Genomic DNA, 20,414 nt, shown 5'->3' on the forward strand with positions numbered 1-20,414 from the left:
ACAACCTTGGGAAAAAATGAGCAGTATTAAAAGAGAAAGCTTGCTGGATGTCAGTGCTTATTAAGGGTGGTAAACATCGAGTAATTCATGCTAGAGATGCTTCTTTTTACATGACTTTTTTCTTGGTTGCCTCAAATATCATGTTGAACCACTGTAACATTTAAATCTGGCAATGGACATGAAAATTCAGTGACTTTTGGATAAAACTAGAGCAATGTTTTACACTCTTATAATTGAAAGGGTGTCTAGACCACATGTTTTTTTAACTCTGTCTGTTTTCCCTCCTTTTGCAAAAGGTGTGGTGTGAGTGTTTATTCACAGGTATCAGTCATTTCAATGTCAGTCTCTTCACATGTCACCACACCTCCCGACTGCAATGCATCACAATGGGCTGAATCCAATTGTGACATATCCATTGGCATGCACCAGTCATGAATAATATGTCTTATGCATTTTAAAAATTCAGACAGTTGATCGTGGGTACTTCTATTTTTCAATTTAGCTATTAGAGTGTTGGCACCCGGACGTTTGGTCGACGGACACTTGGTCCCCGGACGTTTGGTCGACAGACACTTGGTCCGTATAAAGTATTTCAACTTGACCATATAAAGTATTTCAACAACTTCCTGCACTCTCTCTCTCTCTTTCTCTCTAATAATTATAATTTTGAGAGGGAGTAATCTGGTGATGAAACGTCCGTTTGACGAAACGTCCGGGGTCCAAATGTCCGTCGAACAAACTTCTGTCGACCACGGTCACGCTGAGGGCACAGTAAGATTAAATTGATTTTTAATTGTCGAATCAGAAACCCAATGACCCATCATTAATAAGAGTTGTGAAGAAAAGTTAAATACCACTACTAGTAAGCAAATGGCAGAACCTGTTAGACAAATACAACACCCAATATTTGATACCAATTCATAACCAATTCTTTGTTGAATTTCATCGCAAATCCAATGCAAAACAATCTCATAAAAGTGTCATGCGAGCTCCCTAAAAGCACACGTGAGCTGAAATCTGTCAACACCGTGTGCTGCTTTGTGATAATTGTAGTCATTAGCCTGTTCACCTAAAAATAAAAAATTATAACAATACACTCCCAGAGGTTTAGCATAATAACGTCGTCGAGGTTTTCGCAGTCTGTGCTTGCACAGACGTCCCGATAGCAGAACTCCAGGTACTGGAGTGATGAATAGTAAAAAGATCCTATTCATTCATCTTTCGGTGGTCTCGCGTAGCGGTGGCGCTTTGATCAACCCCGCGGAGACAATTTACGCACCCCGGCCTGCCGGCTTTACCTGCTGCTAAGTCAGGTATCACAGCCGGGGACATTAAAGAGGCTTTAACCTTCCCGCCTCACCAGGCTGACATTGATTCACGCCAGGGCCGCCACGTAGATTTGAGTACCCAATGCAGCACTCAGCTTTTATGTCGGGCTGTTTATGAGACTATGGAAATGGTGTTCTGGAATTGGGGCTTCTTCACCCATCACCCTAGCTGCCCCCACTGAATCAGACCCGACCTCTCGACGAATCTCATGTAGCGCGCTTAATACTCATAAGAACATGGCGCGCGACGCTCCTCATCTTTGGTAACAGAAAGGAATTTGGGAGCAGATTAATATTATGAACAGTAATATTCCCCCCGTGGCATCTGCATGTGTGGCGGATTACAGGGCTCTGGTGTGATTACCGGCAGGGGGAAGAAAGGTTACAAGCCCGACAAAAACTTTTCATCTTCAACCTTGGTACAGGGCCCATGCATGGAAAGACGTAGAAAAGTATTAGTAATAGTATTTGCTTTATTACTGTGCTCCATATTTTTCAAATGGGTTCAGCTTTTGTTATGTTCTTGAGTATGTCAGTCTGCTTGAAGACAGATAGTGTAAATGAGTACACTTTAACTATTAAGGTTGAGCGAGTCACTTTGATATCCTTATCTGTTAAAATCAGTCCGATAAAGACAGACAAAAGAAATGACAACTGTATTTGGTTAAATGTGATTTTTGTTTCATGAAATATGACAAGTTCTGGCATTTTTCTCTCTTTTGCCAACATATTAATAGTTAGTACGAAACTATATGAATAGTGATTGACCAACATCAAATGGGCCTAGGCATAGGATGTCTTGATTTTGAGATTTTGGGCATGTTTTAAGATTTTAATCCATGATGTGTTATTAATGCTAACCTCTAAATCTTTAATCTCTGTGAACTTTCATAACTGAGTAACCCTCTTTAAGGACATCATTTTTTAAAGTATCCCAGTATGAGTTCATATAAATTTCATCCTTCTTCACACTTAATAACGGCTGTATCTTTATGAAATACTTCTATATTCAACAAATGCTGAATTCCACTACCGTATTTTGCCATTTAATATACCTGGGTATATGAAATGATTTCTGATTTTTTTGAGCCACCCGTTTGTGCGCCGTTTAATATACCCCTGCCATTTACTATGTTTATTAAATGGAGGCGAGGTATATTAAACAGCAAAATACGGTACTTAGATGCACAAGTCTGATAGTTTTTGCGCGTGTGTCAGTACAAAGAGAGCAGCAAAGCCTTCTGTATTTCAAAAATGTTAAAACTGACAAGCAAGGACACGGACAAAAGTTGTATGTAGTATTTTATTTGCTTGGGTCAGTGTTTTTGTCATGTGTGGATGTGATTAGTGTATCAAGAAAAGAAGGACACACTGCTAATCTCCCTTAGGACTGCATTAGGGATCCCTCAGGGCTGGGTGTCCGGCACACTCTGGATATTAGTTTTCAGCGAGGCGCAAGGAAGAGCTGCCATGTTATTTTTGTGGCTCAGCTCACTCTAAGTCTCATTATACATCGTTGCCCACCGGGCTGACGCCAAGCCACGCGTGCAAAGCGGGTCGAGGAAATCCCCCTCGGGAGTTGTCTTTTTGACACGAGACTCGGCAATTTCCTCGGCACCTTTCGTGTGAGGATAACACTCGGCCCACTGTGGGCCATGTGCTAGTAATAAGTCGGACCTAATGAATGCCAGGCGGCGAGGGCGAAACGGGGCAAGAGGGGCCTAAGAGCGGGGCCTCTCGTGTCTGAAATTATCCGCGGGAAAACGCTCTGACACGCTGTTCTGCGGCGTGAAAAGAAAAGAAACAACACTGTTTCCATTTAGAGTTAAGTCGGAATCATAGCGAGCCAGATAGCGCACGCGTTTGTGATGGATAAGCGGCGGGGCATTTCCCGTCTTTAAGCAACTGCTGTTGACTTTGTAGAGTCCTGCTCGGTCTGTTGGATCGGGTAGAGGAAGGAAGGCAAAGAGGCATTACTGTATGCCACCACGCCGAGTCTGGGCTCGTTAGAAGCCCATAAGCCTCCAGTTCAAAGAGCAATCTGATAGGAAAGCTGCTTTGGCAGTGGTTTCCTCCCATGTGGCTGCCAGGAGACGGCTTCTATCGGACTGCGCCCAGTAGGCATCAATTAGAACGCTGAAGGGTGCCATCCACTCACTTAGAAACACATGCGGCATTTGGATGGTAGCTAAAAAAAAAAAAAACCTTCATGCAGGGTTGTAAATCTTCAAACTGAGAAACCAAAGGCTTTATTTTATATTTCTTTTGTTGGGTGTTTTATGGTATCATGTTTTTTTGATTCCTTTTTAAAAGATATAATTGATAATGCTTATAGTACTATAGCAAGTAAACACATTCTGTTAGTTGACAACCTATTAATCCAGCTGTTACATAGTATATTGTGATTAAATCAAATTTTATGGGACAAAAATTGCAAAATGTCAATATTGGTTGATAAATACATTAGATTCCATTCAATGTAATATATTGATTTTTCCCCTTCATACTTTTTTCTCTAACTGTTGTTTGAGTCCTCAAAAAGTTAGAAAATGTTAACTTTAGGTCTCCTCTTAATGTTTTCATTGAAAAGTGATTTTGATAAATTACTGTTGGTTTGTAGGTTGTGTTCTCAATTGGTCAGATAAAAGAATTGCATGGTTATGAATTGATCTAAAAACTTATCAGGTATCAGACCATACTGTTTTTTTTTCAAAATCATTTATTTTACTATTTCTAATTATACACGTGCCATGGAAGAATCTGATGCATTTCATTTTAGTCTTTAACATTGGCTAATTTCGTCCTGGACAAAAACAACAAAAAAACATCTTATATGATTTCCATTCAATATTGTTTTGAAGGAAAGATGATCACTATTCCCAAGTGTGAGTGCTACATTGTCATTTCCCCCTACCAATAGCCCGTGTAATAACGCATCAATCACAGCTGCTTTGACATTGACAGGATTAGCATTTAGGACACATGATAGAAAAAAACATCTGTTATAGCTCCAAACCCTCTCAAATCCGCTCATCTGCCACTGACAAGGTTTATATCTACAAAGAGAAATTTACAATAAAAGCATTAATAAAAAAAGAAAAAAAAACATGTCCATGTTCTTCAATTGGATTGATAACAAGCATAAAATATGTTTATTAACAAATACAGACAATTAGAATATACATACGACTTTCACAAATAGATTAAAAGTGGGTACCAAAACCTAAAATTCATATAATTTACATATCTTTGATGGCACAAATGAAGAGACAGAGATTATGATTACCACTTGATCGTTAGAATTCGACTGTTATCCATATTTGTAGACTACTACTCGCCTAATACCATAAGAAAAACAAATGTTTTTCATCGTGACACAATATTTTTGCATTATTCCCTGCTTACATTTGGAATTTTGATTATGAACGTTAGTATTAGCCGAAATTTCCGGTGGATTCTTTTGTGGGTTGTTGCTTATACCCCAGGGCAAACCATTAAAGATATATAATTTCACCATTATTCATGTAATTCAGGAAAATAATCATGGTCTTTGTGTAAGTGCAACATTGATGGAATTTAGGTTAACAGTGGATATGTTATGGTATCACCTTTTGCCCTTGACTTAACTCCATGACCCCCCAGGACTCACGAGGCCAAGACATACAATGTTGTCCAATGTTTTACACATAAACTCAAACACATTCACCTCTACTAGTAACCTAACCTCTAATCTATTCCATTTTCATTTTGTCATGTAGAGAAGACTTACTTTAATCGCAACAAAGTTTAAATCCCACCATGACCCCAACAGTCGACCTTGTAGAGGGGTGAGGAACCATAGGCCTAATTATAAAGCAGCAAAGCGTGTGATTTTTGGACATGTACAGAAGTAACATTTATCCTTTTTTTCTGCTTCTATATATTTTAATCAGAAAGCCTTTTATTTATTTATTTATTGCCTTTAACTGTTTAATCAGCCTGGCTTTTTATTTATTACATTTTTCCTTGAACTGTTTTTATCAACCACTTTTGCTCAATTTATTTTAAATCTTAACAAATTAAAGTCCAATTGAAATGCTTGTTAGCAGCTTCTTGTAATTGAAAAATGTGCTTAAAAATAGCAATCAGAGTCAAAAGAAGGGCAAAAATATTTTTATTTTGCTGATTATTTTTGCAGTCTCAAAGTTGCAAGCTACAAATTCTGCTTTTCCTGTTTTTGTTTAATACATTTCTACCATTTTATTGCTTAATTTTCTAGTTTATTTATTGTCATTATCTGTTGATGTCAGTTTTTATCATTACGGTATTATGGATTAATTTAAATTGTTAAAAAGTGTGATTTTTGAACTTATCCATAAGAAAAATGTCTTGCAATAACTAAATTCATGAAAAAAAATGGAACGTTTTAAATACCATTTAGATTTTTTTATTATTTTAAACTGTAAGTAAACAAAAACAGGAACACATTAAGTACACACACGCACACTGAGATAATGAAATCAGGTCTCATTGTGCCCCAGATACTGTTGAATATCTCAAATATAATAATAATAATAATATGTTGGATTATGGCTCCATATCAGCTTTTGTGTGTGTAAGGAAAAGCACCCACCCTTGATACCAACTGGATCAGTGGATTAATCACACTGAGACACACACAGATGGTCAGACAGGCAAAATTAGAAAAGTATGCAATATGAATACATTTGTCCCACGTAATACCAAGTGTGATTCATCTATCATGGGGATGTAATGGCTTGATGCATTGGTGTACTTAGCAGAGAGACAAAGTTAATTTCTTTATAGGCGAAACATTCCTACTGATATTGCGCGCTGCAATATAAATGATTCTTCTGGGAATATTACGTAAATTAAATGCAAGCCATCTATCTAGTGAGCAAAGCAGCTTTGTGCATTAATTCATTTGTGTGTGGCACTCTGGGAGAGCCTGACATGTTATATATTGTTTCATAAAGGAATACATACTGTATACTTGCATTAGAGGAAAGTCAAGAGCAAGACCGAACATTAATTTATTTTGACTTCCCTATGACAACTACTGTTATTTTATGAAGATTTACTCGAATAAAAGGATTTTTCTTTTCAAAAACACTCACTTTTTACTGTTAAGATATTTTATCATGTTTTGGATTGATTTTAAAAAGATGAGGTTAGCTGTTAACTTTGAGTTGAAATTGTGGCATATTAGCCGCTAACATCTGCTAGCCAGACATTAGTGTGTGCTTACTTCCATTGTAAAGTTTACAAGGGAAGTGCGGTCAGTACAGACCTCCGTAGTACTGAATGATAGATAGCCTTAGCGGCCAATATCAGTAGAAATCTTTATTGGAGATACATTGCCTTGAATGTCCTGATCTAATAGAGATCGTTGTTCGACGTTATCCATTAAGATTAGCCAGTTAGATAAAAGTGAGCTTACTTCCATTGTAAATGTTTACAACACATTTGTGTGGGAGTAAGGAATATAATTACGTTATAAGCCCTGCCCTTGTCAGTCATGTGTCTTCCTAAAGTTAAAACAAATGTATGGACCACCTCTCTATATTAGGTTACCCAACAGAGCCCTCTGCAGTTTGTAGCAGGGCACTGGCCTTCGTCTTCATATACACAATTGAATCAAAGGATTTCTTAGTTGGAGTGTCATTATCAGACTTCATTTCCGAATGCAAAAAGATTTAATGCTAATCAATGCGATCGGTGATCCCCAAAGTATGTGTAGTACATGTGTAGAGTTCTTTTGGCAATGCAAAACCTGTTGAGGTTGATTGGAAAATTCCCTTGTAGTCTCAAATGCAACACTTTCTTCTTCTACGATGCATTGATTGCCTGTGGTGCTTTCAATGAACCTAGGAAGACGACAACAAATGAAACCAGCTGTTCTTATTGTTGTCCAGAAGGAGGTCAAAGACTGTCAAAAAGGTTTTGCATTCCCGAAGTAGGCTTCGATAATATTCTCAGGCCTTCTCATCATCTATAATGAGTGACAGGAAAACAATTTCCCTTGTGGTTGCTTGGGTATCAATTTGTCTATCCAATTGTGCCCCCAAAATAAATGTTTTCAATTAAGGATTAACAAGACAACTTATTAAAGCACCAAAACAACAATGACAAACAAGATAACAGCCCATGTTTTTCTTGAAATTTTGTTAGTGTCTTGCAAATTTGCATCCCATCACATTCAATTCTTATGCTGGTTGAAACATTTCACAAGACGACCCAATTGAATGACTCACACACACACACACACACACACACACACAAATGCATCTTAGTTACCGGACAAAAAAAGAAACACATTTTTAATATTTCACAATTACTAAAAGCAATCCCAGGTAGTGATTTATATTTCATGTCTGTAACACTGCCACCTCAGCGTATCTCTTAGACTAATTTGTTTTTTACGTGAGAGAAACATCAATATTTGAATTTCTTTAAAGATGGTGCAAGCAAACCCCATGATGTATTCCCTAAAGAAACCATGTGCAAAAAGACTGTTTGCCTTTCTTCAACTCTGACGACCTGCTTTTTACATTGCAAACAAATCTCGGAAGATGTAAATGGGTAACAATAAAATGGGAAGTGAAACAGGGTGAGGTTGAGGGCCGTTAACCCATTGTCTTTTCAATAATTTGTTAGTCAGCTAGTTGTGACTCACCATTGGTGCTTTTCTGACTTTTGTTTATATTTCATTCATTGAACCGCATTATCTTCAGTAGGGTCGCGGGGGATGCTGGAGCCTATCCCAGCTGACTTCAGTCCAGAGGCGGAGAACACCCTGAATTGGTGGCCAGCCAGTCGCAGGGCACAGGGAGACAAACAATCATTCACGCTCAAACTCATAATTAAGGGCAATTTAGAGTGTCCAATCAGCCTACCATGCATGTCTTTGGAATGTGGGGGGAAACCAGAGTACCTGGAGAAAACCCACACAGGCCCAGGAAGAACATGCAAACTTCAGACAGGTGGACTGACCTTGGTTTTGAATCCAGGACCCCAGAGCTGTGAGGCTGACGTGCTAACTCGCCAGGCTGCCCTTGTCTAGATTTATAATATAATATCATAAAAATATTTAAATCAGGGGTCTCCAAACCAGTCCTCAATGGATTTTTGTTTTAACTCGTGTGTCAAAGTCAGGAAAGAGTCAGAATCCCCATTCACCACGAATTAAGGCTATAGATTGGTAGACAGTTCATAAAACACGACTTCTCTAGCAAAGGACAAACTTTTGTTGCCATGTTCTACATGCACCACGTTCTAATAAAGTTGAGCTTCTTAGACTTCTTGGCAGTGAGTGCAGGCCAGCCCCTGTGTCCTACAAACACACACAAATCATTTACACGCTGTATTCATCAAAGGCAACTTTCCTTCGTCCCTGCAGAGGCCCGACGCCGAGCTTCCAAATCAACATCCCATAGCGCTTTTCTCCGAACATCCGCCACTGCCAAGAATGAGATGCATTTTTTAAATACAGCTGTTGACCTATTATCGCGATACCACCAGAGATCGCCGACATCTTTTCTCTTTCTGAATAACGGCAGGCGTCGGAGGCATACAAGACGTGCTTGTGGAGAAACAGAATGCAGCCGCTAAACAGGGCAATCGGGCTAATGTCGCTGCGGGCCTAGTGTAGACAAAAACAAATTGTCAGTCAAATGCCGCCGTTCTTTGATTCGGCGACACAAAGCGCTGCAATGATTACCCCGCAGTGTTAAACTCCTCCTGTGTCTTGCCAAGCGTCATAAATAAAATATGCCAGAGATAATGGATTTATGTTCAATAATTCATCATCGAGTGATATACCGTGCGTTGTCGGCTTCTGTAACAGCGCTTAGCCAAATTAAGTTATCATGAAACAGATTTATTGACAGCCCCGTTGCCGAGTTCATTTACTCAGCAGCCATTGCTTAATTACTTCTGTGAATGCAGAAACAAACAATGCCGACAGACTGATTCAAAACTACTCTGTGTCATGAGACGCTAGAATAGATTAGTTTTTTTTGTCATTTCTTCTGTCTATCTCAGGTCAGTCGTCACTGTGTGAAGTTTGCATGTTCTCCCCGGGCTTGCGTGAGTTCGTGAACGAACGTTTGGTCGCCGGTCTTTTGGTCGCCGGTCTTTTGGCCAAAAGTCCGGCGACCGAAAGACCGGCGACCGAAAGACCGCCGACCGAAAGACGGGCGACCGAAAGACGGGCGACCGAAAGACGGGCGACCGAAAGACGGGCGACCGAAAGACGGGCGACCGAAAGACGGGCGACCGAAAGACGGGCGACCGAAAGACGGGCGACTGAAAGACGGGCGACCGAAAGACGGGCGTCCGAAAGACGGGCGTCCGAAAGACGGGCGACCGAAAGACGGGCGACCGAAAGACGGGCGACCGAAAGACGGGCGACCGAAAGACGGGCGACCGAAAGACGGGCGACCGAAAGACGGGCGACCGAAAGACGGGCGACCGAAAGACGGGCGACTGAAAGACGGGCGACCAAACGTCCGCCGACCAAACGTCCGCCGGCCAAACGTCCGCCGGCCAAACGTCCGCCAGCCAAACGTCCGCCGGCCAAACGTCCGCCGACCAAACGTCCGGCGACTAAAATTTTGGCCTCCCGGAAATGTTTTTGCATTTAATAGTGAGTTAGAACATTGTGGAATTGACAGGGCATCATTTGCTTTGGTGTTATTTTCATCAAAATATTTTAAAATATTTTCTTTTTAAGTTGTACAGATACTCTTCTGGCATGCCTGAATAAATTTGTCCAGTCCTGTCCAGCATGTGATGCCATATGTTCTTTTGGGGTCATCCAACACATCAACAACTCTCGTCATTAATAATCAAGAAGTGTGGCTTCTTCCAGGAATGTCAGCAGGGTAGCATCCTCTTGCGAACACAAATGGGACATTCTGGTAGTGCAGCCGGCACCAGTCTTGAGCTCCAGCTGGCTTTGACCCCTATCCAACTGGACAGACCTTAGGCCAGGATGTCAGATCCCCCACTTCTTAACTGTCGTTCTTGGATCGCTGTGGCTTTGGGCCACCAAAACCAGGACTGATCAGTCCATATGGCAGATTAACAAATACTCTCATTAGTGCATGCATCTTTCTGCGAGATTCGACTCACATGCCAATTTTAGTTTCCAATTAATCAGTGTTAAAAAGTTACACATATTCAAATCTAGAAAATGACAAGTCCCCAAAGCTAGAAAAAAAAACAACCAAAAACACACATTTTGCAGATATGATAACCTTAATAATTCTATAGTCTGCAAAATACACACAAGCCATTCAGTAAATACAGTTATTGGAAGAGGCAGACTGGCCCATATACATTTATTAGGCCACTATTCCGGCATTCTGCGAGGGATCAAACGTCACTTAGAAAAAGAAAAAGCACACACGGAATAAGTGACAGATGCCTGGAAATTCTCCATCAAATAAATCGCTAAAGACATTGCAAAAAAATTAACTGTAACATCGCTGAAGGGCAGAGGGGAGATTGCTCGTGTGATTGACCAGTAAATCTATTTGGGGAGTCATAGTCTGTCAAAAGTGCTTCCGATCATTCTGTTAGGAAAAACTCTGAGTGTTATCGGTAATCCACCAACAGAGTGAAAATAAATGGATGTCAAAAGGAAGATTTGTTTAATCCAAAATCTATGACAGGGATGATCTCAAGAACCGTGGAGAGTAACACACAAGACAAGAGCCTGAAATTTGGAGGTGCAAAGCACACTTTGCCCACAAGAGGCCAGTAAAATGACATTATAATTTTTTTCTCAATATATACATAGTATATAAATCATAGTCTAGTTGATATTCTTCCAGTTATTCACCTCTAATCCATCCAAGTTTCTAACCATTGGAGTGTTTTTTATTAAGTATTCATGGTATTTATGCTTACTACGGTGTTTAATGTCCAATGTATTTTCTATTATTCTTAAAATAGATGTGAATTATATATAATTTGTAACACTTTGCATGACGTGCTTGGTTAACCATGTTCATAATATATAGAATAATGTACACTCTTTGTCAAATGGTTTGAGATATTTTATTTATCAGTGGGCAATTCAAAACAAAATATTTTAGTTTTACTATCCCCACTCTTCACCACAGGAGGTCACTGTTGGAACATTCCAGAGCTTTACATCGACACCGCCAGATGTCACTGTTGCTTTGAAATAGGCATGAGGCTGAATTCAATCTTCAAAATATAGCATTAACTTTCTATACAGTTCTGGTTAGATGAATGCTAAATTGTGGGTTCTTTTATTGGATTTAAATTGTATAAAGGTGGAAATGTTTATTTCTTATTGTGTCATTAACATTTCACTATTAGTAACACATTTACTGTTAATGATAGTTGCAGTTTTATTGAATTTATCAAGCACAGTTGTACAAAAATAGCTAAAGCAATGCAACAAAACAAAATTAAAATCTTCCATAACTGCAAAGGACCATGTAGTGGACCTCAGGAGAATACTTTTTAAAACCTCTAGATAATCACTGACTCCCACTTTCACTTTTTTTGCTTTCTTCACAACTCCGAGGCTGCGCACAAAGAAGGAAGGAAAAAAAGTGCATGGGTAAGCAAAAAATGAGAAGTTTGTGAGAGGTTGAGGTGCAAGGAAGAAAAAACTGCAGTAGAGAAGAAGCAACACAAAGAGGGGTATCTTGGAGAAACTTTGCGCAACTTTAAAGGACAAACGGAAGCTTTCAAAATGGATTTCATGTCCATTTTCTTCAGTGTGTTTTTCTTACATTTAATTCACTTTGAATTAACATTTTCAGCCCCCTCTCCTATTATCAAATTTCCTGGAGATGACACACCAAGAACAGACAAAGAAGTTGCACTGGTAAGATTATTTTTAGTCTTCTTTTATATATATATTAATATTTTTTAAGGATATTTGCTTACATTTTTCATATATTTTTACCCTCTTTTGTAGCGCTACTTGAATAAATTCTATGGATGCCCACAAGACAGATGTAACCTAATGGTGCTCAAGGACACCTTAAAGAAAATGCAAAAGTTCTTCTCCCTGCAAGAAACCGGTGAAATTGATGCCAAAACTGTGGAGATCATGAAAAAACCCCGCTGTGGCGTGCCAGATGTGGCCAACTACAACTTCTTCCATAGAAAACCCTTGTGGCAGAAAAAAGACATCACTTATAGGTCAGATTGTGAACTTTTCTTACTTAAATAACACATTTTAGTGTTGAAATGCAAGAATGTAAAGTCAAAGTGATAAAAAAAAGAAAAAAAAGCCAAAGATGACGCCAAAGTCTTTAAAGCAAACATCTGGATATATTTTTAAGATCAAATATAAATCAAAAAGCTACCATAGTACATAGTTAAACTTTTAATGGGTCGAAGATATCAACAAAATGGTCACAATTATTTCAATTATAAAAGATTACCTGCCAGCTAACTGTTTGCTAAGCTTTAAAGGAATAATTGAAAAAAAAAGATTCTCACTTATAGGCTCCAAATGGTTGACAGCAGCATTTACTTTCCAGTTAAAATAATGATAATAATAATAATCCAACTCAGGACTCTTAACAGCCCTCCCCCACAACATTCCCGGACACCCCATGTAACTATATAGCCCTCCCCACCATTCACTTGGCTATCTCACCGTTTTTATTACAAAATCCAGTATTCTAATGCAGTAGTGTGTGTTTGGTTTTGTTGGTTTACAAACATGGGCAGTTGGGTTATCTGCATGAGTGCTTCCACTGTCTCAACTAGATTTGGTGCCCCTTGCATTTTTCAAAACAGCAAATTCTACTACTCTCTACTTTCCAGCCTATTTTGTTCAGTCCAATTTTCTTCTTATCTAGAAGGTAATTATTATAACTACTACTTCATTCTTCATCTGTAGAATCCTGGGCTACACTCCGGATCTAGACGAGGAAGTCATCAATGATGCTTTCTTCAGAGCTTTCAAAGTGTGGAGTGATTTCACGCCACTGTCGTTTACTCGCCTTATGGATGGCGAGGCTGACATTATGATCAATTTTGGACGCAATGGTAAGTCAACAATAAAATCGAGTCAAAATTTTTATGGTTCATTTATCACGCCATGTCATACATACCCTAATTAATTAATCATTCACTAAAATAAATGAATTCCATGTGTCCTTTTTCCACCTTGGTAAATTTTGTTTAGAATGAATGATTTGATAGCATTATGTATCATACTCTTCGTCACTGGTGTCAAAGTGGCGGCCCGCGGGCCAAATCTGGCCCGCCGCATCATTTTGTGTGGCTCGGCAAAGTAAACCATGAGTGCCGGTTTTCTGTTTTAGAATCAAATTAAAATGAAGAGTATAGATGTATATGTTAAATTTCCTGATTCCCCCCCTTTTAAATCATTAACGGTAATTTTTAATCATTTTTTTCTGTGTTTTTAGTCCAAAAATAATTTTGTAAAATCTAAAAATATTAATAAATGCTAAAATAAACATTGTTTTAGATCTATAAAAAAACTGAATATTCAGGGATTTTAATCAAGTTCTTTTAATCCATTTATTAAAAAATATCGAAATATATCTAAAATAGTCCGGCCCCCGTGAAATCAAGTTGACGTTAAAGCGGCCCGCGAACCAACTCGAGTCTGACACCCCTGCTCTACGTATTTATTACAATACTGTCATCGGCTTTGACATGCCCTTTGGCTAACTGAAGTTAAAGTCAAAGATGGTCTATTAATGAGCCCAATAATTGCATTTAGTGGTCTTGGAGTACAAACTGATGCATTACAAAGACTATAAATCAATTGTAATGTCTTATAAGCATGGCCAACACTCAATCAGTCTATATTTTATCACAAAATGTGTCATTAACAGAGCATGGTGATGGTTACCCATTTGACGGCAAAGATGGCCTCTTGGCTCACGCCTTCGCCCCTGGACCGGGAATAGGTGGTGACTCGCACTTTGACGATGACGAGCAGTGGACGCTGGGTGACGGCCAAGGTAAAACTTTGCCAATATGTCACAGTCATGATGACAATGCCTGTTCAAGGCTAATAAATGTAACTTTCTGGCACTGCTGTACACACAAATCATTGACCCAGATGAGTTTCAGACAAGTTAATTGTATTGGTTTTCTTTCAACTAGTGGTGAAGGTGAAGTTCGGCAATGCGGACGGAGAGTTCTGCAAATTCCCCTTCCTATTCCAGGGTACCGAGTACAATAGCTGTACATCTCAGGGCCGTGACGATGGCTTCCTCTGGTGTGGAACCAGTTACAACTTTGACGAGGATGGCAAATATGGCTTCTGTCCTCATGAGTGTAAGTCACAGCCTTGATTGGTTAACAAGACCAGGGGCTATTTGTCCGTGATCTGGATTTTTTCCCCCAAATAAAGCCTTGTTAACTAAAACAGGGTACATATGCAGAATTGTATTATTATTAGAAACTAGAATCACATTTTTGCCTTTGTGTACCTTAATTTTTTGCAGAAAAATCTACATTTTCATATTCTAGTGAAAAGAAAATTAGAATTTGATGTCAAGGAAATTTAAGTTTAAGATCTACCACTGGAAAGAAATGGTTTTAATGTCCATATGTGTGTACCCAACTTAACACTACATCTGTAATTTCCCATTGCAGTGCTCTTCACCCTTGGTGGCAATGGCGAGGGTGCCGCATGCAAATTCCCATTCACCTTCCAGGGTGATAAGTATGACAGCTGCACCACCACAGGAAGAGATGATGGCTATCGCTGGTGCGCCACAACTGAGGACTATGACCAGGACAAAACCTACGGCTTTTGCCCTGAAACCGGTATACTTTGGACACTGATCTGCGTTGTGATCATTAATAGTAATTTATTGAAAACCCTTCTTTTTTAGCTATGTCAACTGTTGGTGGCAACAGTGACGGCAGTCCCTGTATGTTCCCGTTCACCTTTCTGGGAGACACCTACGAAGCTTGCACCTCGTCCGGACGCAGTGATGGCAAGATGTGGTGCGGTACAACCAAGAGTTACGACGATGATCGCAAATGGGGTTTCTGCCCAGACCAAGGTGAAGTTCGCTAAATCCTCAGGAGTAATAAAATCGAAAGCTAACAAATGCCATCACACGGATTGTTCTCAGGCTACAGTTTATTCCTTGTGGCTGCTCATGAGTTTGGACATGCTCTTGGCTTGGAGCATTCTGAAGACCCTGGCGCACTCATGGCTCCCATCTACACCTTTACCAAGGACTTCCGGCTCTCTAGTGATGATATTAAGGGCATCCAGGAGCTTTATGGTGGGAAAATTACCCTTTCTGGTTTTATTATAGCCTGGGAAATAACAATCCACGACTATATTTCCAGGGGTTCCCACAGATAAGCCTCTACCTCCAACCCAAGGACCAGTGACCCCAATGGATATCTGTAAGGAGTCTATTACTTTTGATGCTATTGCCCAAATCAGGGGAGAGACCTTCTTCTTTAAGGACAGGTAAGAGTTAAGTAGAGTACTATATATTTTAGTTTTTAAAACTATATATATATTTACTCTGCTTTTGGTTTGCTGCCAATGTTTTGAAACTTTGTTATAGAGCCAACCAACGGTTACATCAACAGTTTAATTCTTTGTTCTCTAGAACCGGTTAGTCGATGCACTTGAACCCTAACCCTAACCCTTTCTCTAAATATTTAAAATATATTAATTAAACATTACAAAAGATGTAATTGCTGTGATCGGCTGGCCATTGATTCAGGGTGTCTGGCCCGGAGACAGCTAGGATTGGCTCCAGCACCCCTTGCGACCCTAATGAGAATAAAGTAGTTCAGAAAATGAGATGAAATGAGAAAAAAAGCTCTAAATGCTGTGTACATTCCTTAAAAAGAATGGGAGTGAAAGCAATTACTCATGCAGTGGTGAAATGCTGTTGCAGTCTTCCTAAAAGTGGGTAAGCATTTTGCTGACCATGATTTTTTTAATGTTTCAGCATGCTAATGTAAATGCAAGCTGTGATACTTTAACTTCTACTGTGTCCAATGGAAATTGGACCAAAGGTTTGAATGATGCTTCATAAGAGCTTGAATCAAACCAAAATCCAACTCAGAATGCTTTTGAATTGAATTCAATGCATTTATTTTCATTATATAAGAGTTTCTCTTTGGCCTTGAATGCTTTGGCCCATTTTTTTGGAAATCAGGCTGAGCTGCAACTTGATTCCCTGTGACTCATAATAATTCAGAAAGGAGTTCAGGCAAATATTTTCAATCCAAAAGTCTAATAGCTTAAACAGATTTCGGCCTCAGATTTTGCATAGTCCATGTCCATAGCAATTATTAAGGGTAGTCAATAGACATATAACAAGTATATCTTTTTGAGGTTTCATTAAATGTATTCCCCATAGTGCAGAGAAAAGTTTTTTTTAGCAGTCCACGCTCCAAGTTCACTTAAACATTTTCTGGTATAACACCAATCACTATTTTATGATAATTCCTCCTATAGTGAGTATAAGTATTCTTGTTTTTAGGACAGCAGTAGGTTTTTTGTTTTTTTTTAAATGCTAGGTGTCACTCATATACACCTTAGCTTTTCATTATTTGAAAAAATTAGGAAAAAACGATAAATTGCAGAGATCACTGTCCTTCTTCACAGTTAGAGCAACTTGTATAAAAAAAAAATCTATACACATTACATGTTTTTTTTTCTTTTTTTAAAGTGACGGAGCCAGTTAGAATTCTAAACAGTAGTCAGATTTTAGCAGCAAATTCTCTCTTCTTCATAAATATAGAAGATAAAAAGTGTAAGTTGTCAAAGTTTCATTTTGGTATCATTAATTTTTGGTTGTCATTGTCATTTTCCACGATAATGTGTAAGAAAATGTATAAAATTGGCTATTTTTTCCCCTAAATCTCTCTTTAAACAATGTTTATCTTCCCATCGCATAACGTCAACTCAAGATCGTACTTGAAGATGGCTTTGTTGCCCACAAATTAAATTCAGAATTTCGGCAAAAACGGTACTTTTATCCCTTGATTTAAAGTGATACAATTCTTGCTGGCTTCCCTTTTGAAAATTGGGTCAATGGAAAAGTGTTCAGGAAGCAGCTATCATCGCCGTTGTTATTGTCAAGTTGTATAGCAAATCTGGGCAAGAAGGGTCTTGTTCCACTGGCGTCGGCATACTTGGGTCTTAACGACAACCAGATGCTCATGAATCACGCCTTTGTGGGCTGATTCGGCCAGAGAAGTCCAACCGACCGCCCACCCCCTTCCACTCCATACTCTAAAACACCTCCCTCCTCCCCCCTTTTTAACTTTTCCTTCCTCTTTGTGCCAGGTTCTTGTTCAGGTCAGTAAACTTCAGAAGCAAGCCTACTGGACCCATGCTGGTGGCCACCTACTGGCCTGACCTGCCCAGCAAGATAGACGCCGTCTATGAAAACCCAGTGGAAGAGAAAACTGTCTTTTTCTCAGGTTTGATGAATACATGTGCTGATTGCTGTGTCAGAAACAAATACTTGTCTTTGCCCCTTAACCACTTGCATAGATTTTAATGGTCAGTCATTTCTATTCACTGGAACTTTTGGTTGGGATATCTTGTGTCCCAATAGGCAACTATTAGTGGTTCTTTAATATTAGTTTTCCAGTTAGCAAAACTAAATGAGCTTTAGATAATATGTATTGGCTGGAAAAAAAATTCTAGCATTGGATTGGATATCTATCGGTGTCATTGGCAGCCAATGAGTTAAATCTTAAAGTGCATTTATATAAAAAATATTAACTTATAATACAAAAATATTGAAATTAGCAAGTAGCCAAACAGTCAAATTACTAACTTTTATTCTAGTTTGATTGGAAGCACAATAAATTATTATTTCTGGCCATTACTATTGATTAAATGTTTTAGATTTAGTATTCAGAATGAGCAACTTTGTGTTTATGCCCAACAGGCAATCAAATGTGGGTGTACAAGGCCGATGAGCTGCAGACCGGTTTCCCCAGGAGGATCGACAATCTCGGCCTGCCGAGCGATGTAGAACAGATTGATGCTGCTTTCAGTTTTAGGAAGAACAGAAAGACGTATCTGTTTTCTGGAGAGCAATTCTGGAGGTAATTACAAACATTGTTACTCGTCGAATAACTTTGTGTGCTTTTATTTTGTTTCTGAATCATCTTCTGGATGCTTGACTTGCAGATATGATGAAAATACAAAGAGAATGGATAGCGGTTTCCCCAAACTTATTGCTGAATCTTGGAATGGCATCCCAGATGGTGTTGATGCTGCCTTCAGCCTCAATGGAATTGGTAATTTATTTTTCATATAAGGGTTACCTTTGTTGCAGGTTGACAACTAAATCACATGTGTCAAAGTGGCGGCCCGGGGGCCAAATCTGGCCCATCGCATCATTTTGTGTGGCCCGGGAAAGTAAATCATGAGTGCCGACTTTCTGTTTTAGGATAAAATTAAATTGAAGAGTATAGATGGATATTAAATTTCCTGATTTTCTCCCTTCTAAATCAATGATTGTCATTTTTTAGTCAATTTTTCTGCGTTTTAAGTTAAAAAATCATTTTGTAAAATCTAAAAATATATTTTTAAAAAGCGAAAATAAACATTGTTTTAGATCTATAAAAAAACGAATATTCAGGGATTTTAATCCAGTTCTAATTAATCCATTTATATAAAAAAAAATCTAAATATTATATCTAAAATGTTGCGGCCCATGTGAAATCAAGTTTATTTATTTATTATAGCCTTTAAGTTTTCCCATATGTGCCCAAATTCCATGTCATTTATTTTGTACTAAATCCTAATTTTGTGCATTATTCTTGTCTTCAGATTACAGCTACTTTTTCAAAGGCGACCACTATTTCAAACTGGAGGACAGCAGTTTGAAAATCGTCAAGTTGGGTGAAGTCAAAAAAGACTGGCTTGGCTGTTGAGTGCTTCAGGTTATTTTCTACTATATACCACCTGTTTAAATTCTGCGTTAGACGCCACTATCGGACATTGTACACAGTGAAGCGTAGCTTTGTTTGTGAGAAATCCTATTTGCCACACCAATGCACATCTACAACATATATTATGTAGCCTTTCCTTTTTTATTATTTGATTTTATTCTAGTTTTGAACAGAGACATCAGGAATGTCCATACTGCATTGAACAAAAATGCATAAAGTGCTGTAAGATGAGCTTTTTGCGTGTAGGTATAAGATTCCATGGTAGCTTCGACAAAGCCAAATGAGTGTAAAGTCATTTTTTATGAAATGTATCAATTTTAACGATAGTTGATTTGTTGATGGTTGTGCAATACATTTGTAAAGAAATGACATTTGCACAATCTTTGTGACCGAATATGGTGCTTTAGAAAATGGTGTATACTTAAGAAAATGCACACAATGGAGTGTGAAACTAAAAGAAAATCATACATCTTTTAATTTGACACTTTTTTGTAAATACATGCATTTTTATAATCTGTGTAAGAGTTGATGGGGGAAAGGGGATTTCCAGGAGTAATATGTTTAGGCAGATATTATTTTCTTTTTGGTTAGCACTTTGTAGGCGCTTTATTCGTTGAGTTTGATAGAGAGGAAATAAAGGCACGGGTTGCCTCTTGAGGTCGTGTAGGTTTGCTGCATGATTTTGTCACGACAAGAATACCGCAGTAGTATTGATTAAAATTATATATTTTGTTCTTTTGCTTTTCCCCGAACTTGTCAAAACAGTTGTAGTATTTTGTGTTGGTTTTCATGCTTGTGCACTTTGTTCCTGTCATCAATAAAGATGGGCATTATAAAGTAATGTGAGAAGAGTGTTACATAGTCAAGTAATACAACAAAAAATGACTTAACATGTATATTAAACCTTTGACGCACAACATGGATCATAAAATTCCATAATTTATAAAGCAAGACCCAATAAGGTGAGAATATATTGTTTCCCAATACGTTCAACCAGTCCATATATAGAATTGTTTTGGGCTCTTTTAAAAAAACAAAACTGCGCCACCTTGTGGACATGTAATTACAGATTTTTTTTTATAGATTTAATGAATGACTCATTTACGACCTGTCAACAACTTCATTTTAACTTTCTGTTTCAGCTATGCG

General features: G+C 38.5%; 1 protein-coding gene across 2 annotated transcripts in view; it reads left to right on the forward strand.

The window, feature by feature from the left end:
• mmp2 (matrix metallopeptidase 2) overlaps positions 1 to 20,106 on the forward strand; it is a 31,041-nt gene extending 10,935 nt beyond the window's left edge. The window contains exons 3-15 of one of the 2 annotated variants that reach the window (XM_077713546.1): positions 12,134 to 12,198; positions 12,292 to 12,518; positions 13,228 to 13,376; positions 14,195 to 14,323; positions 14,469 to 14,642; positions 14,964 to 15,137; positions 15,206 to 15,379; positions 15,452 to 15,607; positions 15,675 to 15,801; positions 17,641 to 17,777; positions 18,254 to 18,413; positions 18,499 to 18,608; positions 19,144 to 20,106. In XM_077713546.1, the coding sequence (XP_077569672.1) occupies positions 12,340 to 12,518; positions 13,228 to 13,376; positions 14,195 to 14,323; positions 14,469 to 14,642; positions 14,964 to 15,137; positions 15,206 to 15,379; positions 15,452 to 15,607; positions 15,675 to 15,801; positions 17,641 to 17,777; positions 18,254 to 18,413; positions 18,499 to 18,608; positions 19,144 to 19,247 (1,773 nt within the window). In that variant the 5' untranslated portion in view covers positions 12,134 to 12,198; positions 12,292 to 12,339 and the 3' untranslated portion in view covers positions 19,248 to 20,106. Of the gene's footprint in view, positions 1 to 11,951; positions 12,199 to 12,291; positions 12,519 to 13,227; positions 13,377 to 14,194; positions 14,324 to 14,468; positions 14,643 to 14,963; positions 15,138 to 15,205; positions 15,380 to 15,451; positions 15,608 to 15,674; positions 15,802 to 17,640; positions 17,778 to 18,253; positions 18,414 to 18,498; positions 18,609 to 19,143 lie in introns of those variants that run through there. The other variant, XM_077713545.1, reaches the window with a different exon arrangement.
• The last annotated feature ends 308 nt before the right edge of the window (positions 20,107 to 20,414 follow it).

Source organism: Stigmatopora nigra, chromosome 3 (genome assembly GCF_051989575.1).
Source record: "Stigmatopora nigra isolate UIUO_SnigA chromosome 3, RoL_Snig_1.1, whole genome shotgun sequence".
Taxonomy (NCBI): Eukaryota; Metazoa; Chordata; class Actinopteri; order Syngnathiformes; family Syngnathidae; genus Stigmatopora; species Stigmatopora nigra.